General features: G+C 42.0%; 1 protein-coding gene and 1 long non-coding RNA gene across 5 annotated transcripts in view; both read right to left on the bottom strand.

The window, feature by feature from the left end:
- Positions 1–359: 359 nt before the first annotated feature.
- Positions 360–6,012, bottom strand: LOC116420140. The gene is made up of 3 exons (XR_004230415.1): positions 5,564–6,012; positions 2,036–2,118; positions 360–519 (listed from the first exon to the last, which is right to left on the bottom strand). It is a non-coding gene; the product is annotated as an uncharacterized LOC116420140 (long non-coding RNA).
- A 9,651-nt stretch (positions 6,013–15,663) lies between these two features.
- PFKFB4 (6-phosphofructo-2-kinase/fructose-2,6-biphosphatase 4) overlaps positions 15,664–26,729 on the bottom strand; it is a 74,516-nt gene continuing 63,450 nt past the window's right edge. For 2 of the 4 annotated variants that reach the window (XM_031961160.1, XM_031961140.1), the window contains exons 13-14: positions 26,441–26,505; positions 19,897–21,329 (exon numbers count right to left, since the gene is read on the bottom strand). In XM_031961160.1, the coding sequence (XP_031817020.1) occupies positions 21,270–21,329; positions 26,441–26,505 (125 nt within the window). In that variant the 3' untranslated portion in view covers positions 19,897–21,269. Of the gene's footprint in view, positions 16,430–19,896; positions 21,330–26,440; positions 26,506–26,729 lie in introns of those variants that run through there. The other 2 variants (XM_031961148.1, XM_031961156.1) reach the window with 2 other exon arrangements.

Below are 26,729 nucleotides of genomic sequence, written 5' to 3'. Positions count from 1 at the left end.
GATATATGAAAATGCTCATGATATTTGGCATTTGTTCAGGATAAAAAAGAAGAAATGAAAGAAAAGTTAAATAAGTATTACAACCCCCGGTGGAAAAAGAAATAGCTGAGGGAAGAGTTTCATCACCTGAAGCAGCAGATGTAGTGAAACCATTGAGAGGGAAGGCTTTGTTATGGCAGATCAGAGCCAGGGGTCTAAAACATTTAGATGGAACTGAGAGTCCTAAGAGTTCAAAGGTGAAAGGCCATGGGAATTGAGAAGGCTGTGAGCCAGATTTTTGTTGTTCAATTATTTTGGTCATGTCTGGCTCTTTGAAATAACCTTTTGCCATTTCCTTCCCCAGCTGAGGTAAACATGGTTAAGTGACTTACCAAGTCTGAAGCCAGATTTCAATTCAGATCTTTCCCGACTTCAGGCCTGGCTCTCCATCCTCTCGCTGCCCCATAAGCCAGGTCTTGAATTTATTGAAGAGGAAGGAAAAAGGAGCTGGAGATCCATAGGTGACAATGACAAGGACTTCTGGAAGGGGAGGTTGAAATTTAACAGTGAGGTGGGTGCTGAGTTACTGTGGGAGAGAGAACCTGAAAGTAGTGATGAAGATCAAGGAATATGTCTATCCCTCCTTTTAGTCCTGAGGGAATAAGAAAAGGAATAGCCATCCTTGAAGAAAGTACCAAGAGACGGATGTCTTCAGAGCAGGATTCCATCTCATATGAAGGGGAATCTCAAAGTGCAAAATTTCCTTTCTGGGGAAAAGCCCTAAAACTTAGGGTGGCAGTTCTGGAGGAACTTCTGGAGGAAAGAAGTGAGTCCCTGGGCTTGGCATCTGGCTGTCAGATCCCCTGCTTCTAGCTTTGTTTGGGACCCTCAGAATTAGACTTGTTTTGTCCAGTCCAGGGTTTCTCCTAAGAATGTATACCTTGTATCTAGGTCTATACAGAGATGGCTAGAAGGGGCCCTCAGTTCATATAGTGTATCTTGGATAAAGAGTAGCCTTTATTTTATCTTCAGACATAAAACAAACAAAGGGTTTTTTGCAGCCCATGAATCATCCAGTTTTTCTCCAGTCCTTTTAAACTCATACCACCATCTTATGATTGAGATTTCCTAAAAAGGGACCCTTATAGTCCTTCAGTATTCCTAAGTTTCAGGGCTCACACTCCAGGGAATTTTGCACTTGAGATTCCCACTGGATCTAGATAACTCACTGGAGGATGATGTCTATATTTGCTCTCTCACATTGTGACTCAGTTCCATTTTATTTCTCCAACACCAAGGTCTCTTTGCTTTTTAAACCTCTTCTCTTTAGAAGCAGGATCAGTTGGAGATTGAATATAAATCAATACATGCTATGTTCACTTTTTTTTTCTTTTTCTTCTGTTTGTTTTTTCCTCTCATGGTTTTTCCCTTTTGTTCTGATTTTTCTCTCCTAACATGATTCATAAATGTGTATTTAAAAAAGTAATTCACATGTATAACTAGAAACAAAAACAATTAATAAAAAAGGCAAGAAAACTAGGATCAGGAATTCTGGGAAAATTTCTTCCTTGAAATCCAGATCCAGAGAACTCAAGTAAGACTTTTTCCCAGAAGTTTTCACCACTTAACTGCTACTATCTCTGGAACTTTTCTTGACTGGCTTATCCTTGATCAACCCCACCTACAAAGCACATCACTTAACCAGATATCATCAAGCAGGGTGAAAGGGAATGTTCTGGTGAAGAGTTCTAAATATCTTCCTCTTCATCCCTCCCAAAATCTGAAATACCTATTCTATGGAATTATTATACCAGTTTTAACATCTTCCTCATATTATGTTTGAAAAATAAATAAATTTAAGAAAGCAATTTAAAAATTATGCAGAGTATAATGGAGAACTTAATAAAGCTGTATCTTATAATATCAATTTTAGGAGCTTTATTTGGTGATTTACTTGATAATTCTAAAAACACTTTGACAGTGTAACTAAAAAATATAGACCATTATCTGGCTGACCTTATGAAATTCTATATTTGATATTTAGTGTATACTGTACCTTCATATACTTCTGGCCAAGTGTTCTGTCTTGGCTTTTGGTCTCATTCTTTTCCTCTTATTTCCTGTTCATTATTTTTGATTCTGAGGAACATATAAGAATAAATTATATTACCTTTTTTTAAAAAATTAAAAATTTGTGTGAGCATTTAAACCAGTTCCTTGAGTTGACAGATGCTAAAATGTTGTTTTTCATTTCTCACTTATAATCTTGTCACAGTCCACTTAGCAAAGTTGTTAGATTTCAGTAAGAAGCATCTTCTAGAGGTTTTTTCCCCATAACTTTACTATGATTAGGATGTATGATGCAGAATTTCATTCAGATGAGGGATGCCATCAGTATGTGGTCATTTAAACACTTTTAAAAAACAAAAGGATGGTGCACACTCTAGCTTCTTAGGACAGCTTCTAGACCCTAGTTTCTTTTACTGATTTAAAAACAAACAAAAAAATTATTCCCACTCCTGGAACCAAAAAGTCCCCCAAGCCAGTATTTATTTAGTTTCAATCTCTGAGACTGAAGGACTCTACCACTTTCTCTGGGGACAAGGAATTCTCGGAGGCCCCTGCTAATACAGCAGACTCCACCCTTCAAGAACTTGGCTGCTTTCTAAAATATTCCCTTTCTCTATTTTTTCAGGCTCACTTCTGGTCTTTCCAACACTGTGCCAGAACTGCTCCTTTGTGAGCCTTCATCTAAGAATAAAGCTCAGCTCTACAATAATGCTAATTCAATTAGTCATCTTCAGTCAAGTATGAATGGGTCAACAAGTATCCCTCAAAACACCATAGATCATTTCACTGTGGAATTCATGGGACTCTAAATCCTCTGTAGTGAAATGTCTTCTAAGACAGAACAAAGGCCTTATTTAACTTCAAGTTATCCAGGCTTTCTCTCTCTTGTATTATAAGAAGTTCTTAGAGGTTTTTGTTTATTTGTTTGTTTTTTTAAGCTTACATTTATATGCAGCTTCCAAGTTTTAACAAAGGACAGTATACATACGTGATGTCATTTGATGGACAAAACAAGCCCATAAGACTAGTGCAATTATTGTTTCATTCTATATTCAAAGAAGGAATTACTCAAAGAGACGGGGTGACGGTCCATGTTCATAAACTAAGGGTCAGGAATGGTACTGGAACTCAGGTCTCTCCTTATTCTAAATCTATAGTGATGACAAATGATAACACATTTCTTGGCACAGAGGTGATGGACTAAATCTGCAGGGGATATATTTTTGGACATAGCCAATGTGGGGATTTTTTTTGCTTGACTATGTTTGTTATAAAAGTTTTCTTTTTCCTTATTTTTTTTTCCCCAGGAAGGGAAGAGAGAGGAAGTGAGGAGAGGGGGGGAAAAATCAGTGCTTGATAACTGAAAAAAATTAATTTAATTCTAAATCTACTTTATAGGCTCAGATTCTGCATCATTATATATAGTTTTATATAGTTGGTTAAGATGTTCCTTTTTATGATTGTTTTGTATATACTTTAGAAAATTTTCTACAGAGTAATACGTAGGTATAGCATTTGAAGCTGATTAAATATGGCATTTATGATAATTTCCAGAAAAATCTGGGCATTAGGCCCTGGGTCAGGGGCGTAACGATTTACTATAACACTGTTTCTTTTTAAAATGTATTTTTTTAAAGTTTTTTTCCCAGGTTATTTTTACATCATAGTCATTTCCTGGTAGCCCATCTACAATACTCCCACACTCAATGAGCCTTCCATCCTAACAAAGAAAAACAGTAACATAAAAAAAAAAAAAAAAAAAAAAAAGGCAATGTAGCAAAATATATTAGCTCTGGATTCAGAAGACCCGGGCTGAAATCCCACTTGTGAAAATTACACTGTAGGACCTTGGGCAAAGCTCTTATGAGGCTTTGTAGTACAATGCTTTTATTTAGTTGTTATTCAGTCATGTCTGACTCCTCATGACCCATTTGAAGTTTTCTTGGCAGAGATACTGGAGTATTTTGCTATTTCCTTTTCCAGCTCATTTTATAGATGAGGAAACTGAGGCAAACAGGGTTAAGTGACTTGCACAGGGTCACACAATTAATAAGTGCCTGAGACCCTGTCTGAACTCAAGCCTTCCTGACTCCAGGCCCAGCACTCTAGCCACCATACCACCTAGTGGCCCACAGAGAGAAGTACCTTCTTTCTTATTCAGAAGGAATTACGATACTGATCTGCAGAGAAAAATACCCTTTCAGTCTTAGATGTGGAGTGATCAAAGAAGGAATTGAATATTGTTCTATTTGTCGAAATAGAATTTCTAGCGTATTTTGACATATTATGACATTTTCCTAGTCCAAAAGCCATATTCATGTTGTTACTTTAAATAATCTTGGGGTAGAGAGATGTCCAAAGGCATAGGAAGGATTATATCAGTTTGGCCACTTCTCTCTAAGCTAGGAATTCTTGTATTTAAAATAATGTTAAATTAATTAAAAATGGTTTCTGGTAGACTTGTACCTAAGATGCAAAGTATATTATGAACACCTTTTTTTCTTTGGTTATTCTTTTGACCCATGACCAAAGCCATCACATAGACAGCTGTTGCTGAATTTTCCTCTTCTGATGTATATGGTATCTGATTACAAGCTTTGGAAGGTATATGGGAAAATTTTTCTTTCTGCCTCCAAAAAGGCAAATTTCTATCCTTATTTCTTTCTACTGAAGAACACATGAAGTAACCTGTTCCCCATTGTTTTCTTTTCTCTTTTAGGTCACACTAACATGGTTCCTTCCAAAGTTGGAAGAATGTCACCCTGTTCCTCAGTTATACCATCTGTGTCTGAGAGGACCACTTATGTCATCTCATTTTTACCTGGTGAATTTCCCAAAGTTCACCCAATCTGTCTGGGGAACCTCCAACACAACCATGCTAGCACCATACGTGTTTGAGGCTACACCATAGGCTTCTGGCTTAATTCCTAAGGCAGAGGCCCCTATGAAACCTCACAGGCAATTCCCCTTCACTCATCGGCTCATTCTTGATGGAGGAGGACTGTTAAGGGAGAAAAAGCATTAGATTTGGACTCAGAAGTTTCAAACTTAGGTCTCCTACTCATGTTCTAACTTTTCTAGCGATCAATCCTGAGTATTTTGCTAAATTGATTCCTTGCTTTGTATCCAGGCTGAAATCCTATCTAAAATATCATGTTGCTGCTCGCTGAACCATAGGGCGTCTGATATATCTTGCATCCAACCCAACAAGGCTGGATCCTGCTTAGCTTCTCAAAACAAACAAAATCAGGGGTACGATGACCATAAACTCTATGATTTAAACCTTTTTCATGAGCCCCCACCAGTGTGCTTACCTTTGGTAGTCATAAAACATAATCATTTCAATGCAAAGACATTTAATTAAATTTGATAAAACAAAACATTTCCCCCACTAGCCAAAGGATATTCCATGAATATCCAGGGCTTTAGTGGTAAGAATTGACATGCAAAGGGGATATGTGCATCTAAAATCTTTATGTAGGGAATATTTATGCATACATGGGACTACTCATACCTCAGAGGCTGCTGGGTTGCTTAATTTCTCTAGATGATATCATCATGCAGCTCCGACCAGGTCTGCTTGCAGTATCTCCCACCGGACCCAGGACATCTGGACTGAGAAAATAGTCTCTGCTGGCCATTGCTCCACCAGGTGTTGCTCTACTATAATCTCTGTGAGGTGTTCCTTAGTCTCTGCCTCTTCATCTGACTCAACTGAAATCCTTGGCTATCTTTCTCAGGGGACAGTGGTACTGCCATTCTCTCTTAGCTTAAAGCCTATAGACTTTCCTTTGTTCTTTTAGAAAAATATAGGAATCCTTGGAACTAGCAAAAAGCCTTTTCTGTCTTGATCACTCAGAATCTTGTCCAGGGAAACCTCGTATCTTTCCTGCAAAGGGAAAATATTTTTCACATCTCAAATGCCATGCTTTTTAGAACAAAAGTCAGGCTAAGAGAGTTAAAAGTCCATCAGGTGGCTAGGTGGTGCAGTGAATAGAGTGACAAGTCTAGAGTCAGGAAAACCTGAGTTCAAATTCAGTTCAGTCACTTATCAGTTGTGTGATCCTAGGCAAATGATTTAAAACCTGTATGACTCAGTTTTCTCATTTATAAAATGATCTGGAGAAGAAAATGGTAAATCTCTTTTTGCCAAGAAAACTCCAAAAAGCATCACAAAGAGTTGGACATGATAGAAAAATGACTGAACCAAAATACTTGACCTAAGCATAAGGTGAAACAAAATTTTCATCTCTGACAGTTAAGCTACAATCCTTGAAATGGTTATTTGTCTAATAACTGTCATGCAGCTCTGGGGTTCAAGAGTCTAACTTTTTACTTCTGTGTCTTTTCCTTTCTCCCATATAGATGAGAGAGTGGGGAAGTAGGCAGGAAGAAGTTAAGCCTAGGGGGCAATGCCATTTTCTCTTAATTGTATTCCTAGTTATCATATAAAAATTATTCTTCTATATCATATGCATATAAAACAAGCCCCAAGCTTAGAGGGACTTTGCAGAAACTTCCTCATATAAAATATATGCAAAAAAATTAAGCATAGGAGAGGGTTAAAAACTGGAGTAGGGGAAAACAATCTGAAAATTCTTCCTGTAGGAGATAGCACTTGAGCTGAGCCTTGAAGGGACCCAGGGATTCCAAGAGTTGAAACTGAGAAAGGCAAGCATTCCAGGCATGGGGGACATAGTAGGATTGGGGATGTATGTGTGGGACTATATATAGGAAGACAGTCAGTGGGCCAGTTTGGCTAGGAGGTAGAGAGTGTGATGAGGGGGAATAATATGTCTTAGAAATATAGGTGGAGATCATAAGTGGCTTTAAATAACCAATAGAGGAATTTTTATTTTATCTTCGAGGTCATAGCTTTTTGAGCCCCAGGAAGCCTGATTTTGGCAGACCAGATCTCACTATTGAACATCATCTACTAGAAAGGGCATCATTTACTAGAATGGACATAGAGTTGTTAAAAGATTTTGCTTTGAGTTTGAACTCTAAGATCTGTGACTCAGACAAGGTAGTTTCATTTTGGGGGGCCTCTCAATTTAGTAAACTGAAAAATTATCAAATTATCAAAATTTCTGTAGGACCAAAAATGTAAGTAAGGCAATTCAAAGAGTGATAAAAAAGACACATGGTGGATGAAAGCGGGATATACCTTATCACCGATGTTGATTCGTCCTAAATGGCATTATTACCAAAGATGTAAGTGATTGAAAAAAGAGGGAAGGCTGGTTATGTATCAGGACAGAACAATCACAGTTATTATTGCCTGAACATTGCACTGGGGTCCATTAGATATTTTAGGAAGGACATTGGACAAAGAGCCTATCAAGGATCTGTGCAAGGATATGAACAAGAACCAAGAAGGATATGAATATTTGGAAGGACTGTGATCTTCATGTGTCTTGGGCATGTTTCAGAACTGTAATTGGTATGTAGGGACCAAGGCTTTCCTCCAGGGAACTGACAATCTCAGGAAATGCATGTCTACTTCCTGAAAAGGGGCTCATTTCCTTTTTGTGGTAACCATCCTCCCTGAGTTTTATTTTGCAATCTTTTGCCAGCTGCATTACAAATGACAAGGCCACTTCCAGTGTTCTACCATTGTGCCCACTCTCCTCCTACACTCTCTCTTCCCCTCTGCAATAAACTACCCTTTCTTCCAGCACATCTGAATTTGTGTTTATACTATCCTCTATATCAAAGTTATCGAACAGCTTTCCCTCCCCAGATACTTTAGTCAAATAGATGCAAATTGAATTCCCCTCATGCACCAGAATTTCTAGTTATTGCTCTGGAGATGGTACTTTGCCGAGGTCACAGATTTAGGAAAGCTTCAGTAAAAAAGCGTAACAACCCCCTGGGGGAGTGAGCTTGGAAGAGTTTTTTGCAAGAGCACCAAACAGAACAGCATGAAAATATATCTTATTTCACCTGTATAAAGAGTCTCAAAATTCCTTACACTGCAGCAGGATCATGGATGCATTGGGACAAACTGAACATTCTATACAAAGCAGAAACCAGATGAGATGAGGAAAGGACTTCCAAAATTGAGAAAGTGGGGGAAATGCCAAGAATCTAAGGTAGGGCTTTCCTTTTTTCCTGGGTATTCTTACAAAAAGATCCTGATAAGGAGCTGACAACTCTATTCCCTTCCAGGTGGCAGTGGAGGGGGGGAGACTTAAAGGAAGTCCCCCGGGCATATTGCCCTATGATAGGGAAGACAGAGTCCCTGAGATTCTAGAGGGCACTGCTTGGAAAGGCAGGAATTAAGGTGGACTATGATATGGGCAGGTCAAGGAAGAGTTCATTGATTCTGTGTGTGTGTGTGGGGGGGGATAATGGGGTGATGGATTCATCTGTAAAGAGATAATTTACTCACACAGCTATCTGGTAGCTATTTTAATGAAATTTTCTTGCTAATGAGAAACAACAGTCAGTTGTTTCCATGTCACCAAAGGAAGGTAAACACTGTTAAGAACCTTTAACTTTTGGTACCCTGGAACAAAGTCTCTCATACTACACGCTAATAGTGGTTCTGAGAGACAGAAAAGATAGAAGAATTAGTTGTGACTCAGTTATAGAGATAGAAAAGCCAATAATACCATAGACATGATGGATAGCTATATCCTGTAATTCAAATCAAAGCAGGAAAATCCTCATTAATTATAAATTTAGATGATGTAATTGCTGAAATATAAACCCATCTCATCCATAGAAATGTTCATAGTTTTTGACTTAGTGATTCTATTGACAAGAGTATACTCTAAAGAGTTTATGATGAGGGTGAGAGAGACAGATCTGAATTCCTGAAAAGGAGCTTTCCTGATTCCAAGCCCAGAGCGCTACACACTGTGCCCCCGAGCTTTCCTGTTAAATGGACAGCCCCTTTACAAACCATAAAACACTGTCTAAATATCAGTTATTTTTAATAATATATGAACTAAGTGGAATATTACTATGTTATGAGAACAGATGAATATGAGGAAATTAAAGAATTATGGAAAGATTTAAATGGAGTGGCACTCTGTTGAAATCTTAAAAGGGATATTGGTTTAGGAATCAGCAGTCAAAGTTCTAATCCTTGCTCTGCCACTTACCAATTAGCTTTCTCTTTTAAGGTGTCTATTTCCTCATTTGTCAAAAGAAGGAATAAGACTAGTCCCATTTTCCCCCATTGGATATGATTTTTCTTGTGCAGCATGATAAATATGAAAATGTGTTTAGAAGAATTGCACATGTTTGAACTGATGCTAAGTGAAATGAGCAGAATCAGGAGATCTTTATACATGGCAACAAGAAGATTATATGATGATCAATTTTGATGAAACTGACTCTTTCCAACAATGAGATGATTGAGGCCAGTTCCAATGATCTTGTGATGAAGAGAGCCATTACACCCAGAGAGAGGACTGTGGGAACTGAGTGTGGATCACAACAGAGTATTTTCACTTTTTGTTGTTGTTTTGCTTGCATTGTTTTCTTACTCATATTCTTTCCTTTTTGATCTGATTTTTCTTGTGCAGCAAGATAAATGTATAAATATGTATACATATATTGGACTTAACATATATTTCAGCACGTTTAACATATATTGGATTACTTGCCATCTAGGGGAGGATGTGGAGGAAAAGAGGGGAAAATTTGGAACACAAGGTTTTGCAAAAGTCAATGTTGAAAAATTATCCATGCATATATTTTGAAACATGTTTAACCTATACTGGATTACTTAGTACTTAGGGGAGGGAGTAGGGAGAAAGGGAGGGAGAAAAATTTGGAATACAAGATTTTGCAAGGGTAAATGTTGAAAACTATCTTTGCATGTGTTTTGAAAAATAAAAAGCTATTATTATAAAAAAATTTTTTTAAAAGATTAGATGAGCTTTTCCTGGTCTGAATCTTCTGATCTTTTCTAAACTGATAAAGAAAGCTGAACCAAAATAATAGTAAATTCATTGATTACAGCACTATAATTAAAAGACATTAATAAAGGGATAGCTAGATGGTACATGGATAGAGCATCTCTAGAGTCAGGAGGACTTGAGTTCAAATACTATTTCAGGCACTTACCACTTACTAGTTGTGTGATCCCAAAAGGAAAAAAAAGGAAATATAAAAAAAAAAAAAGAAAGAAAAGACATTAATAATAAGAACATGAAATCTGGTCATAGAAAAAGGAAGTTTAAAAGGACTATAAAGGAGAAATGACATTGGTTAAAGTTAAACACATTTAGTATTTGTCTTGATTAATGATTCATTAAAGTAACAAAAGTTTAAGGTTAGCTTTATAATGGCTTTTTTAGTTTTTATTTTTCTTTGTTGGCTCTTGATATATCTTTTAATATTTATACTCACTGTTGAAAAGTAAAGTGATATTCATTTTGAAAAAGCTGTTTATACTCATTTCAGCCACTTCCTCTTCTCTCACCCATTTTTCAGCCTTTTGCAATTTAGTTTCCAACTTCATCTCTCAGATGAAACCTGTGAATTTCAAGTCTGACCTTTTTCTCAGACCTCATCCTTCTTCACCTCTCTGTAGCATCTGATGCTATTGAATGCTTTCACTTCCTTCTCCAGGTTTTCTTGCTCCTGCTCTTTCTTCTCCTCCCACCTGACTGATCCTTTTCCGACTTTGCTGAATGATCATTCATGTCCTGTCACCCTCATTATGGATGTAATTCAAGGTCCTGTCCTGAATCCTATTCTTTTCTCTTTCTACCACCTCAGCCTTTGTGACTTCATCACTTGTCACTTTTATGCTGATAATTCTGTATATCCCAGCTTAGTTTCTCTTCTGACCTCCAGGGTCCACATCACTAACTCCTTACTAGACATTTAAACTACATGTCCTCCACATTTCTCAACCTTAATGTATCTAAAGCAGAATTCAGTCTTTTCTGCAAACTTCCCTTTTTCTAGCAAGGGAATGAAAGTCGTTCCACAACTTCACATCATTCTTCACCTTCACTTATCAAGACTTGTCAGTTCTGCCTCCATAGCATTTCTTACCTCTGTTTCTACACTCCTTCCCCCCCCCCCCCCCCCCCCCCCCCCCCAATCCATTCTAATTCAGCAGTCACAATTCTTGCCTGGACTATTGCAGGAAGCTCCTAATTGATTTCTGTGCCCTCCCTGTGGCTCTCTTCATATATCTCTACACAGACTCCTGAAGCACAGTTCTGACTGTGCTGCCTGCTATTGAGCAGCTCTAGTGGTCCCCTGTTACCTAGAGAATAGAATACTATTTAAACACTTAAAGCCCTTTGCAATATGGCTCCAGCAAGCCTTTCCACACTCATTACATACCTATTCTCCTTAACCAACTCTTTGGCTCAGCCCCACTGTTTTACTTGCTCTCCTTTGTACTAGCATTCATCTAGTCTTGTCTTTCCATGGAATACCTGGAGTACATCTTCCTCCTCTTTTCCCAAACCACTGTATTCCCAGTTACTCATACTTGCAAATTTGGTGCCATTCTGAGTTTACTATTTACTTAAGAGTTTGTCTTTTCATATAGACCTTCACATCTCCTGCATATATCCTCTCCTTTCCACTCACACAGCCACTACTGTAGCTCAGATCCTCATTATTCAAGCCAGAGCTATTATAATAGGTTTCTGGTTGGTCTCCCTTCCAGCGTCTCCTCTCTTCAATCCATCTTGCACTCAGTAAATGAAATTTTCCTAAAGTTGAGGTCTGACAATGTCACTGCCCTCGCCTATAAACTCTAGTGGCTCCCCATTATCTTCAGGGTCAAATCTAAAATTCTCTGTTTTTTTAAAGTTCTTCACAAACTGGTCCCTTCCTTCCTATCCTGTCTTATACTATATTCCCTTCCACACATTCCACTATTCAGTGAAAAGGGTCAACTTCTTCCTCACTCATAATATTTCATTCTCCTTTTCAGTGCCTTTTCTTTCCAGGCTGTGGTTTTCTGGGATAGCCCTGACAGGAGATTTCCATCATCAACTCCATGAATCTTGTGAAAATGTGCATCTATGTTCTTTTCTTAAACCCCTAACCTTAATTTCTGAGGCATCCCTAATGTTTTAAAGCAACATATCACCTATATAAGGTGGCTGCAAGGAGCAAAAGAAAAAAAAATAAAAAGGATTTTGCAAATCCAAAAGTATGTAAATATAATCTTTTCTTGTTGGAAACACTTCTCTTTGCCCAGTGCAGGTCCCAGATCTCTTAAACCAGAGGTGCCAAACAGTAGCTATGGCACTCCCAAACCAGATTAAAATGTAATTAGGAAATCTAGAACAAAAAAAATTAAAATATAAAGAATATAGGAGCAGCTAGTTGGTGTAGTAGATAGAGCACCAGCCCTGAAGTCAGGAGGGCCTGAGTTCACAAACACTTAACAGTTCCTGGCTGTGTGACTTTGGGCAAGTTTCTTAACCCAATTGCCTCAGGGGGGAAAAAGAAAAGAAAAAGAATATAGATGTTAATATGTTTCCTTTCAAGTCAATAGGGATTCATGTAGTTAAGTGGCCATGTCCACATAAGTTTGATACTCCTGTCTTAAACTACAAAAAAATCCTTTTCATTCCATGATTACTATAGTTGTTCAGTCTGTTCAACTCTCTGTGACTGCATTTGGGGTTTTCTTGAAAAAGATATTGAAGTGGTTTGCCATTTCCTTTTCCAGCTCATTTTCCAGACGAGGAAACTGAAGTAAAAGGGGCTCAGTGACTTGCCTATGGTCACTTAGCTAGAATCTGTTTTATTTGAACTCAGAAGATGGATATCTGGGCAAGTCACCTCACCTGCTGTAAAAAGGGGGTAACAGCACCTACACAAGGTTGTTGCAAGGCACAAAAGAAAAAATAAAAAGGACTTTGCAAATCCAAAAGTTCTAATTCACTAAGGAGTGACTCAGTTTAGGGAAGGGGGCCAACTACAACAAGGACCAATGGAAAATCAGAGAGATGCATATTGATGAGTCTAATGTTAGTCAAATACCCCAGTAATTTGGGGTGAGCTGAGGACAGCCCAGGCTTCTGGTTCTGACTTATGAATGTCCATTCACATGTTTGGGATAACAAGCTGGACTGGATCTGGAATACATGGATGCTGCCAGAGATACATTTCTCTTCCCATTTATGGGCAGCTTTGGCTGCCTGTGGAGGGTGATACAAATTAGTCTGCATTGTCTCCAGTTTCCCCAAGGCAAGTTCTTAACCCAATATATATGAATGTTGTTTTCTTTTTTTAATGTAGGTAGATATAGATAAATATTTCAATAGAACTGATTTTATTTGTAAATGATATATATTTTATGCATTTTAAAAATTAGCCTGAGAAGGTTTCAGTAGACTGCCAAAAGTGTAACAGGGAACCTGGACAGAGACAGGGAAGGGAAACACTGAAGCTAGAAACATTTTTAAGTTAACAAGTTAGCACTGGTGGGGTAGGATCCTGCATGAGGGAAGAAAGGAACCATTTTGGTGATTGTTCATAACCCAGGGATGGCATCGTAAGCCTGAGAAGCAGATTATTCTCTGATAAAATCCAGCTGCATCAATACTCAGGGTGGTGGGGACTTAGCAACAGTACTACTTCCTGACTCCACACAAAATCTCTGACTCAGTCCATGTGTCAATTAAACAAACATTTATTAAGTTCCTCCTATGTGTCAGGTACTGTGCTTGGTGTTGGAGATACAAAGAGAAAAATGAAACAGCCTCTGCCCTCAAGGAGCTTCCATTCTATCTTAAAGACCCGGTCATAGCAACAGATGCTACATCCCCAGGGTAGCTGCTGATATGCCCAAGGATATCACAGTTTACACTGTCCCATTTAGTCATCAGCCATGCAGATGGTGGATAGAGACCGAACCAAGCCTTTGGGGGTAGAGGTTCAGGAGCCCCTCGAGGATTGACTCAATTTTGAGAGGCAGCACAGTATATTAGGAGAAGCCCTGGACTTTGGAACAGAGGAGCTGGGTTCAAATTCCAATCCTATTAATTGCTATCTGTGTAGATGGGCAAATCATTTCCCACTCTCACGTCCTATCTCCGGGCCTCAGTTTCCTCATCTGTAAAATAAGATTAACCTAGATGACCTGTATGGTCCCTTCTAGTTCTGACATCACATTTCTGGGTTCAGGGGCCAAAGTGGCTTTGAATGCAGACACCTGGAGTGGATGAAGGGATCCTTCAGGTAGTGCAAACCGCTGGCAGATTAGTTCCTAGTGGATCTAATCAAGGATGAGTGGTTTAGAAAGATCTAGCTGAGGTGGCTGATCCACTAACTTTATGAATTCTGGTTTCTGTTTATCATCTGCAATATTCTAGAACATAGTAGCATTAAATCTGCTTAAAAACATCAACATAAACAGTGGACCTTTTCACTGATTAAACTGATGCAAAACCTGAAGCTTTTACTAGGAGATCTCAAGTGCTAAGTGGAATCCACCATCTCCCAAGGCAGCTCCATTTGGGAATCATTCTACTTGTTGGAAAGAATTTCCCTTCATTGAAAATTTTAATTTGGCTCTTTGCAAGTTTGACTCATCCCACCCTGTTCCCCTCGGGGCCAAGCAGTCAAATGCCTCTTCCACTCAACAGATGACTCTTGGACTATCTGAAGAGCTCTCCTGTGTCTCCGACTCCCAAGGCTTCTCTTCCTCAGTTCCTTCAACTGTTTTTCCAGGCTACCTATCATCCTGCTCAAGCCCCCCTAAACACGGCTTCCAGTCATGGCAAGGCTCAAGATAGTTTCTAGACCAATCCTTTTGGGATCCTATTTACACGACTCTCCCTGTCCCTGCCTCTAATTATGGCTAATTTGTATGTCTCTGTATTTCTGATTATGTATGTATGTATTTCTAATTATGGCTATTTTGTATTTCTCCTTAGAAGACAGGGAAGGAACAGTGGGGTACACTGGATAAGGACAGAAATGGGAATAAGTGAACCTCTGTGGGCTGACAGACATTTTATGGTGAAATATTTTTGTCTGATTCTCCCTCTTCTATTTCCTCCTGCCTCCACCCCTTTCCTTTATCTGTCACAGCTCAATAGTTTGGCTTAACTACAGTTTGAAGGCTCGCCTCTGGCTATAGCCTAGTTCTTTATGATGGTCTATCTTTGCCAAGAAAAGCTGACGCTCTCCTCATAGCCTTTTTTTGCTCTCAAGTCCCTGATCTTCCCCAGAAGAACAGTTGTGCTCAATAGTCCATCTCTACTCCAAGGGCCTGGCTTTGTCTCATTTGTCAGAAAAGTCAGGGGTCCAGAACCCAGGTGATTCAGTAATCTGGAGGAAAAACAGAAGTTTCAGGACTGTGCAAGCTGGACCTTAGCAGGTCCAATAGGAATTTTCTTCACTTCAGACCCCAGAGCTGCCCTGGCTTGTGGTTCTTATCTTTCATGACTGAACTGGGCAGATTTGGAAAGCAGAAACTTAAGGGACCTGTAGGTTGTTTTTTCTTTTGTTGATTCCAGAGGATCTTCTTAGTTCTGGTAATTTTTTCCCCAACAAACAGTCCAGAATTGGACTGTTGAAAAGAGCCTTGAATGGCCAAGAGGACTGAAGGGGAAAACTGTTATTCTGGGTATGGGATTCAATTCCATTCAACCAACATTATATTATGGGTTTAGATTTACAAATCTTCCACCAAGATCCAATCACTCAAAAAACTTGAGAACCTATATTCCTTTAGAATCCAAGCTCAGTTTGTAGCCCTTTTCCTCTCCCTTTCAACCCTATCACCACCAACTCTCCCCTTCCTATCTCCAGCTTTGGATTCTCCAATTTGGACCAAAAACCAGTGGTATTTTTCCTGTGACCTCGAAGCCCAGATGGAGCCAGAGGAGAAGGGGGCCTCCTGTGGGTAATGGCCTCTGGGTACTAAAAACACATCTACTCTACAATTCTGGGCCTCTCTGGTCAGGAAATACTTCACAGGGGCTGCAAGTAAGAAATTAATTTGCTAAACCCGGCTCAAAACATCTATTTCTGTTCCATCAAGTCAGGAAACATAAGATACAAAACTGCCCATAACAACTAGAGCAGAGGCCAGTGAAGACATCTAATTTCAAGCAGCATTTTACAGTGAGGGATATATTGAAAATATCACAGAAAGAGGAAGGGTCAGTTTATATAGTCACAAGCTGTCCACTCAGCATCCTTCCACGGGGCGGACTTGAAGCATGCTTGCAGCTGAACCCTTGAACATACCCTCTGGTCTGAGGGTACAGACACTCCTACCCAAGGGCTGGCTGGGAGCAGCTGGCAGGGAGTGTGTGGTGGGTTGGGGCTGGGTAGGCCTCCTCTAGGCCCAAGCCCCCCCTAAGCCAGGCTACAGGTGTTTTGGAACGGTCCTCAAGGCCTCCTCTCGGGAGCGGTGAATGTCCACATTCTGCAAACACAGAAAAAGGACCATTAGGGCCCCACTGGACTCTTCTTTCGCTTCCCCTCACCCTCCCGGCCACCTCCATTGTCCATGGCTCCAGGAAACTCAGTGGCTCAGACTTGAGCCACTGTCCACTCTTCAGTGGCCCAAGGCCAGTTGAGCTTTAGAGATGTCTGTTGTACTCCAGAGTCCTCAGAGGACCCTTAACCTAAGGAATAGGGGAGGGGGCAACTACAATGGGCTACCCTAAAGCCTTGGAGGTCTTGGATGTGGAGTAGCCGGTTCAGAGGTAGGAAGCTAGGGGAAAGGCAGAGGGGGAGGAGAGGTTCAGGGGAGAAAGCCTCCTGGGAGAACTGACAGGATTAATGCTACCCACGCTCTCTTCCTTCCCCTTTCTTTAGCCTCATGCAAAACAGCTCAGCTGGTTTCACTTGGAACAGGACTTGGGCTTTAAGCAGTCTGACAAGGTGAGGTTCAAACGAAGCTGGAGAAGTGGCCCTCTCTGGCAGGTTCTTCTTATCTGCCAAAGCCCCCTAAAGGCTGACGTCCCATCCTCCCATAGGAAGCCCTCACATTTCACAGGGAGAAGCCCTTTCAGCACTGGGTACAACATCTGGCAGACAGTAAGAGCTTAATGAATGCTTGTTGACCGATCCTTTCCTCTGAACCAAAGGAAACAGGGCATGGATTCCAAGAGTCCTCCTGAGACACAGGAAACAAGAATCAGCCTTGCCAACCGTGGTTTCTCTAACTGGTGCTAGGAAGGATCACAGTGAGGAGTGAGCTTTCTGCTGTTGCTGACTAGCCCCCCCTGAAAGATAAAGGACTGATTCAGCAGCAGAAATCAGCAGCGACTCCCGATTTGTCCGATTTCTTGGAGGACACTCAGGATGTGCAGAAGCAACCCGAGTCTCTTCTTTGCATATCGGTTTTCAGCAGAAGTAGTTTGTCTTTATCATACCTGCCTTAGCCCACCTTCTCTGTTCGTGCAAGGAACAATCCTCCAACTTGGGGACAGTTTGTTTTGGTTTGCCTGCCAGGTGACAGTGTATATTCTGGGGGGAAGTTGCAGAACGAGAAGTTATAGTCATATGGTGAGCGGGAAAGGGAAGTTGAGTTCTTCAGACCAAAGAGAAGTAGGTGACCTATAGTCTTCAGGTGAGACTCCCCCACCCTTCCCTCTGATGCTGATCAGCCATACTTTGGACTCCTCCCTATGTGCTACAAAGGTGTAAGAATGTACATCGGGGTCCTCAAACTATGGCCCTCGGACCAGATGCAGCAGCTGAGGACGTTTATCCCCCTCACCCAGGGCTATGAAGTTTCTCTATTTAAAGGCCCACAAAACAAAGTTTTTGTTTTTACTATAGTCTGCCCCTCCAGCAGTCTGAGGGACAGTGAACTGGCCCCCTATTTAAAAAGTTTGAGGACCCCTGGACATTTTAGCTGAGGATATTGACAGACTTCCTAGCCTAGGGACACTGAAAGGCCCGGTGACTATCATCCACCCATGTAGCACCTGTTCTTGGTAGAATGGGGTTCCCATGACAGCTTTGAAATGAGTAATAGAGAGATTCTCTACCTCTGAGCCTTGGTTTCTCCACTTATGGGGGGGAGGTTGGATCAGGTGACTCCCAAAGTTCCTTCTAGCTCTATGATCCATGTTTTCAATGACTATAGTCAAGGGTCTAGATCTGGTGACTTTTCTGCGTCTCTCCTATTTCGTGACTGAGGAGCAGACATAACAGATTTCAAACAGGTCTCTCCCCACTCTTTTAATTGTAGTTCCTCATCCTGCAATTAGCAAGAGTTTTGCATCAAAGTCTGAGTGCAGTGGGATCCTGTCCATCTGAAGCCCACCCTTTTTGGCCTGTTTCCACTCCCTTTTGATTTCTCATCTCAAAAAAAAAAAAAAAAACCAAGACTCTTCCCACTCTCTCCTGCAAGCATTATAGGGTCAGCCCTTCTTGGGGGGTTGACATACCCCGTTAGTCCCCTCAGGGCCAGGTGTCCCGGTCAGCTTGGAGGGAGGCTCCTCCTCCTCACCCTGTCACACCCAGACATGCGGGTCAGACCCACGGAGCCAAGGCCACACAACTGAATTTCCTTCCTTGGGTCACAGGATACATCGCAGGGACCTACCACATCTACACCATCAATTCTTTTCCAGCCAGAGATGGAGAGCCACAAAATCAAGGCTCTGAGGGACTTCAGTCAACACACTGGGCAGGAACTGCTCAGAAGGGGACAGCAACTCAGGCAGTGAGGGAAATGGGGGAGTGCCCCCTCCTCCCCATCCTGAGGGTCAGCCTGGTGTCCCAACACAAACGAGCCAAGTTTTCCAGGACACACTGAATTCCAGAGTGTTTATTGCAATTAAAGTCCAATCACATGCATCACGTGGATAAGACACAATACAATTAAGTTTGAAAAAAAGCCTCCTGCAAAGACTGTGTAGTTCAGGCACATGGTAAAATACAGAGGGAACAGAAAGTGGGGATTGCGTTCTCGGTGGTTTTCAGGTAAAACATAGCCTCGTGAGCCAGCTGGCTATTCTAGAAGGGGTCCCTGTACAGCCACCTCCTGGCAGGGGGCAATTCAGTGTAGATTTCCTAGCATTCCCTCCTGCCCCAGACCCTCTTTCTAATCTGGGGCCCTTTTGCTTGCCGCTGCCCCCGAGAACAGGCAAAGATGGCTTAGCTAACCAGGTATACACGGACCAAGGCCATGGTGGCCAGTGGGGCTGACAAAGCAGCAGCAATTTGGTCCTGGCAAAGGGCAGCTGAAGCTGTTCAGGACAGTTCTGTGACCCAGCACAACAGGGCTGTGTGCCTCACACCAGTGGCCAGTGATGGAGTCACATACCACAGGCTGCTGGGGGCTGGTAGTGACTGCTGATGAGTCTCTAGGGCCCAGGATTCCAGGAAGGAGGGTTTCTAAGGGAAAAGGTTCTGGCCTTGGGCAGAGGCACTAGATAGTTCCCAAGATTCTCAAATGTCAGCACAGTGATTTCTGGAAGTCACTCTCTTTGGGGTATCCTACAGGAGATTGAATCCCAGGAGTCAGAGCACTGACCCCCAAAGGCTACGTCACACAGATATAGGGCTACTCTTCCTGGTCCCCCTTCCTAGCGATTCCCAACACGTGTCGTTTCTCAGGATAGCTGCAGGTCCAAAAGCTCCTAGCTGTGGAAGCACCAATGCTGAGCAGAAGGCAATGAACCTCCAGTGCTCAGGAAACGTCTGGGTTCATTCTCCACAAGGCTCCATGGAAAGACCTTCAAGCATTCTGTTCTAGGAGCCATGTTCAGGGTCCCCCATGAATGCTTGGTGTGCTCTTAGCTAAGGCACTTTTATCTGCACAAGCTTGCTTCCTCATCTATAAAACAGAAATAAAGCCTTCCCTGCTGACCTCACAGGGTGTTGTGATGCTCCAAGAGAACGTACAGGAAGGCACTGGACAACTGGGAGGAATTGTTATTGTTATTATTTTTATTAAGCTTCCATAGACACATAAAACGCAGTCATGATCCTTCCATAAAGTGCTTGGGACCACAAGGCCACAGCCCTGGTCTCCACATCTTTCAAGAAGGACTCAAGCCACAAACCTGATCCACAGGAAAGATGTCCACATACTTCAGAGCTAAAGACTTCAAGAGGGCACGAGAAATTTTTCTGGTGCTAGTCACATTCACATCTCTTTCTCCTCTGAGGTATTTTAGTTTGAGCAGTTGGCAAGGGGCGAGACTACAGCTACCTTGCTAATGAATTTTCACTTGTGATTATATTCAGGAAGTGCTAACTACAGCTGTCACCTTTCCATGTTAAATCTCAGTACTGAGAATTTCTGCATGGACAAAGTGACTCAGGGTGACCACAGCTGTTGCTCCAAAACTCCTATATGTGTACATAATCAACAGGGAGCATCATTCCCTTTATAAATTTCAAAGTGGATGCATAATCAGTAAGAGGTGACTAGAACAGCCCTTGGTAAGTGTGTGAACACCTGACGAAGGTTCATTATGGCTGATGCTTTGCCATGTGAAATCTGGTGTGCCCATACAAGGAAGGAGTAATGACAGCCGTCGCTTTACTGTTTGGAATTTCAGTGTGTATACAAATCAGCAGTGAGTAAATCTGGTCACAGAATGGAGTACAGTACTTAGTGATGCAACTGGAGGTGGAGGGCAGGTCTGGATACTTTCAGCTCCTGTAGTAGGGAGCTATGGAAATTTTAAATATTTAAAAGGGAAAGGATATCTGGATCCCTGTAAAGTGAGGGTGCTCAGTGGAAATAAGCTGTTTTTAAGGCAAATAACACTATGAGGAGGCTCTGCCAGCAACAAGCTATGGTGGACAGGTCCATTGGTCCCTGCCCCACCCCAGGAAATACTCTGGGGATGTGTTTGGGGATTTTGCCCATCAGCAAACTGCACCAGTTCAACAGCTTAGAAGATAAGAAAATCCAATGGCACTAGTTTGGCTCTCCCATAGGGCAGTCAACCCAGGGAATTTGCTAACATTCAAGTCCGTCATACAGAGGTTTCACAGTGGCAGTTTACTTCGTACAGGTCTGCCTGCTACTGCACATCAGAGTTCAAACACTGGAGTGGAAAGATTGGATGATTAGAAAACTTTGGAGAAGATGAATCAGCAGATTAACTCTAATGATTAACGCAGAACAGGTGCCTGCCTAATTATGAGGCAACTCCTTTGGAGCCGAGCCCCTTGGGGGAAAGTCTCTTGAAGACAACTCTTGAGTTGATTTAAAAGTGACTAGAATGATTGAGTTTATGAAAAATAATGAAAACTGCACCATAAGTTTGATGGCTGATGAGGACACAGGTTCACTGGTGAGCAGGGACGGTGACAAGGGCTTCTTCTGGAGGTCTTGAAATGTCTACATTCTGCATAACAAAATACAGGAGAACACTTATCATGCAACAGGAACAGTTACTCTGACACCAAAAAGTTACTTTCTCAAACACAGAGTCCTGTTTACACAATTGGAACCCAGAATTTACAATGAACAATTTTTCTAGAAAAGTCATTTATAGTATTAATTTTAAATATTTGTGATTTTTAGAGATGATCATTTTTATGATGGTTTGTTGTGGGAAGGAAAATCTGGAATGGTTTAGGAAAAAAAAACACTCACTTTTCCCACAGAATCCCCGTCCAGCTCTAACTCTCCCTTCCCCCCCAAAAAAAAATCTTGGAGCTGGTTCCTTCTTTCCAGCTGTCCCTAGCATAGCCAAACACAGAAATGGCTGTGCAGTAGCTGCTTGGTAAACGCCAAGCATTTGAACAAATTGGCCAAGTATCTCAGAGGCCAGACATGTACTTGACTTTGGAGGTACTGGGACTACAAGGGACCCAGAGGAACCAGAAGCATTTATTCCCATCCAAAGGTTTGTATCATGGCAGTCTTGCACAGCCTGACTGCTGAAGACTGGAGGGAACAGAGACAGAGAAATTCTGTTCTCTTTCCTTTGGCCAGTCAGTAAGCGAGCACATACAATGGCTAGGCCCTGTGCTAAGTGCTGGTGGTACAAAGAAAGGCAGAAATGCTATTCCTGCTCTCAAAGAGCTCACATTCTAACTGGGGAAGATTTATCCAGGCAGCAAGCATAGAAACTCTGTGGGAGCACCCTATAAACCAGACAAAATGGCAGCCCGGAGGCAGATTCAACTGAAACACAAAAACCTATTAGGAGGCGAATTTCTCACTTGAAGCTTTTTCTTTGCACGACTCCCTGACATCAAACCCTTCTTCAGCTGTTAATGTCAAATCACCTCTCCCACCCAGGGGGTTGTGCCCTGACAACAGTTTGATGTTTGGGCTCCAGCTGCACTTGTAGCCAGAAGGGAATCTGGGAACGAGTTGTCTCAGTTTTACTGTATTAGGGCAGTAACTTAAAGGATACTTATCCAAATGGGAGTAGGACACAGCTCCATCCTTATTACCAAACTAATTTAGATTACTTGAGAGAAAATCCTGTACCTTTGATGGCCTCTGACCATTTCAGAGAAAGCCATTCTCTCCTGCTTCAAAAAATCAACTTCTGAAATACAAGATGGGGAAGCATGGCTGGACAACAAATTGTATGTGAACTGCATGGAAATAAAAAAACTGTGATCTTAGGCTACAGGGTGAAAAAACATGGTCTCCAGAACATGAGAAGTGCTGGTTTTACTGTAGTTTGACAAAGTCAGCACAGTTCTGAGTATTGTGTCCTTTTACACCAAGTTGACAAGTAGGATTGGTGAGAGGACTGGAAACCATTGTTATACAAGGATCAGTTGAAAGAAAGGAATTTTTAGTCTGGAGGAGAGACTTCTTGGGGGGAGAGCAAGGAAAGAGAAACATGATGGTTTGTTTTCAAATATTTGGAAGGTTTTCTTATGGGAAAGGGATTATACTTATCCTATTTAAATTAGCCAGAGAGAGCAAAAGGTAGAGGGAAGAGACAGTTTCAGTGTTTTTAATCAACCCAATGGCTCACTATGATTCCAAAGCACTGATCCGGAAGCATGTTTGAAACATACATTTTTTTGGACATGGCCAATGTGAGAATTCATCTTGTTGGCTAACACATATTTGTTATAAGACTTTTTCTCTCTTCCAATAGAGCAAATAGCTAGAGAAAAATCAATGTGTTCACTGACCAAAATTAAATTTATAAAGAACCTTAAAACACGTTGGGATCTTCCTCACCGAAGGTCTTCAAGCAAAGGACGGATAACTACCTATTTGAGATGTTGTGATAGGATGTCTGCTCAAATTTGGATTGCTTTAGAGCGGGGGTCCTTAAATTTTTTGTCATGGGATGTTTGGCATCTGCTGAAATCCTTGAACTTATGTTAATAACATTTTAAAATTTCTACTGAAATAGACATCAAAATATTTTAAAAACAAGTTCACAGGCTTTTGGTCTAGATCATTTCTGAGATCCTTCTCAGTTCTGGGGTCCTGTGGGCCCAATTCCCAACTTGTGGAAGACTCTCAGAAGACCACAGCAATGGAAAGCTAAAGTCTTCTGGGCCAGGTGAGAAGAGGTGACATCCTGGGCCTGCTACATGTTGTTCACAGTTGTATCCTGCATTTCCTCAGGGAGGATTTCTTTCTCCATCGCAATGACCCTAGTAGGGTTACATATAAAATCTATTTCCTCTAAAGCAAAATTCCTATCTCCCCATAAGGGCCTAGACAGAACTAGCAGCTTCAGGATATAATGAATCCTTCCCCTGACCACATCCACATAAGCATGCATTTTTCTTTAACCCCTGATGTAAGGGGGATGATGTATCTAATGTCCACCAGTCCAGAATACGATCCCCAGTGACAATCTCCAGTCCAGAGGAAGACCTATCATTCTCGGCTATTTCAGGGCAATAGGTAAGAATGCACTGAGTCCTGAGTTGAATGTGTCCTACCACAGAATGAGAGGCTTAGGAAACCTTGATATAGCCTGAAATTGAAAGTGGATAGATATAAGGTAGGTTTTGTTTTTTTTTTTTAAACTATTTTCAGAAAATGGCTTCCTTTCTTTCCTGCCAGCATTCTAAAGTTTTGGTAACAGAAAAATCAAAGTCTGATCCCAGAATTCCAAAGACTTCCCAGAGGCAGTGTGATGTAGTGGTCAGAGTGCTGGACTTGGGAGTCAGCCAAGGTTCCAATTCCAGCTCAGAAACCCATGAGACAGGCAAGTAAGTCTCTTAGTGTCTCTGATGTGCCTTTACACCATCATTGGAAAAAAGAAAATAATACCTGCAGCACCTATCTCACAGGGCTGTTGGGAAGTTCAAATAAGATATCACATTGGAGAAGCCTTTTGCAAAACATAAATCATTATCACAAATTATCACTTAACACTACTGTTACAGCCTAGAAAATGGTCATCTAAGCATGGGAGCGGCTGCCAGTGACATCAGTCCGATGCTCACCCCCTATTTTGTCCCCAAAAACAGGGTGATTCTAGTATCCAGACTAATCAGTGTTGTGCAGTCCCTAGAGCTGAGGTGGCCAACTTGAGCCAAATGAGCACAACTACAAAACAGCTAAAGGAGAATGCTGCAGAATGAGAAAGAGCAAGCCTGGCCCCAAGAGGAAACAAGAGAAGAATACTCCTCCTGCTCCCCTGCAGGGACACAGCTTGTATTTCCCGACTTTTCTGATGCACTGCTCAATTTCGTTGACTTTTTTTTTTCTTCAAAAATCTTCTTTGTTAACTAGTTTGGCTTTCTGGGAGGTGAGGAGGGGAGGGACGCAAGGAGAAATGTAGGCAACGTAAAAATAAAACACTCCTAAAATTCTATTTTTAAAAAAATTAACCTTGCACTGATGGAGCCTCTGGGTCTGGCACTCTCCAACAACATCCTCCTAACTACTGGTGCCCAGCTCTGCCTTCGGGGAGGAGGAAGCAGGATGGACACTTCTTGGCTTTTACCAGCACGGATGCCCCTGGGGCCACTTAATTCAGAATGGAGGGTTTCTCCCTGCAGACCATGCCCAGCTTCTCTCTCTGTAGGTCTGTTCAGGTATGGAGAATTATTGGGAAGATGCTCTGTGCTTTTTGTCCTGGAGCTTTCCCAAGCAGTCCCTAAGGAAAGCTTCCCAAGCGAGCCCAAGCACACGAGCAGTAAATTCCCTTCTCAGGGATTGGAGGGCCCTGGATTCATCCTCTCATCCAGCCCCATGGCTTCTCTTGATGCTGTCCCTGGGGCTGTGGTGCTGGGTCCATGTTCCCAGTTCCAGGGTTAGCTGGGCAGCCAGTAGGTTTCAGTGCCACAGATATTCAGTACTTCCAGCTGGGCAAATGTTCAGGTAATTCCTTCTTTGCCCAGCTGCGGGTCTAGAAGGCAGAGTCCTTGGAATGTACACTGAATGTCTTGTGATTTCCAAGAAAATCTGCATTCTGCAGGACTCAGAGAAGCCAAGAAGGGGTGTCCCGATGGGAGAGTTAATTAAAGTGTAAAGGCTTACCCAGCAATCAGCTGGTCCTGAGTGGGTGATGAACCTCCGTGCTCTCTTCCCGCCGCCCCCTTCCCTCTCATACTCTAAGGGAACACTCAGGAGGTGCATAGGGGACAAGAAGCACGCCTGATGGCTACATAAATGGGAGTTAAGGCCAGGTCCAAGGTGGTCCACAGACCTCAGCAAACACCTGGCTCTCCCCTCTCCAGTGTGCTCCAAGAAGATGCAGGGACAGCAGATCTCTGCCATTCCCAGAATGACCTGAGCCATCTTTCTCCACAGCACCTGGTGAACTCCCTACCAACAGTCATGTAGAGCAGCAGGACGGGTCAGAGGGACAAAGTTAAGAGGGAGAGGTCAAAGGGCAAGGAGAACCTGCTACCAGCTCCACGTGACCTATTAGAGACGACAGGAACACTCACTCACAGACTGTTTCCCTGCACACATTGTCTTTTCACTTGTGTCTCATGGCCAGGTCAGGGTCCACGTGCACATGCTCCCAGGAGCTTTGAGAAATCAGAACAGATTCCTGGAACTCCGGGGAACTTGGAGCCAGTGCTCTGATGGCAAGCAGATAAATGCTGGTGATCAGCTCTAAGGGCCAGCTAAGTGTCCCTTATGATCTCCTTTAACTCTTCCCATCACCCTAAACACCCCTCAGCGCTGACCATGGCACAACTCAGCAAGAGTCCGCTCATATACAAGGTCAGACACTTGCTAGAAATGTGATCCTGACAAGTCCCACTCAGCTGTTTTTTGTCTCCGTTTCCTCTTCTGTAAAACAGGGATAATAACAGCACCTCCTCCCAGGGCAGGATCAAACAATAATTATGTAGCACTTAGCACAGAGCCTGGCACATAAACCTTAGGCATTGTTAGCTGTTTTTATCCTGCCTCCAGCTGGGCACTGGAATTGTAGAACTAACTCCTAGTGGGTAGGGACCTTCTTGATTTGGGACTCTTAACCTTAGTTCCTAATATAGCCTCTGGCACTCAGTCAACAACTGATAATTAGTGATCGATAGTGGGGCCCACTCCTACCTCAGGTCTGTCTCTGTGTGTGTTCACAGCTTCAACATTGAGGAATATGGATTCCAACTTACAACCTGTGGATATGAGACAAAGCAGATTAATTGGATAGAAACCACATGATCCTCGTTTGTGCCCGTCCCCATACCAGGGCCCCCCAAGGCTGTCTTTGGCCCTTGTTTTTCTTCCCCTTTATAGCTTCTCCATTGATGATCTATCACTCCCAATTAGTATCTGAATGCATGTGACCCTCAGATTTCTATCTCTAATGCTGACCTCTCTTCTGTGCTTCAATCCTGTA

This window comes from Sarcophilus harrisii, chromosome 1 (genome assembly GCF_902635505.1).
Source record: "Sarcophilus harrisii chromosome 1, mSarHar1.11, whole genome shotgun sequence".
In the NCBI taxonomy this organism is placed as follows: domain Eukaryota; kingdom Metazoa; phylum Chordata; class Mammalia; order Dasyuromorphia; family Dasyuridae; genus Sarcophilus; species Sarcophilus harrisii.
Note: the sequence above shows the minus strand (reverse complement) of the source record. Positions and strands in the feature narration are given on the sequence as shown.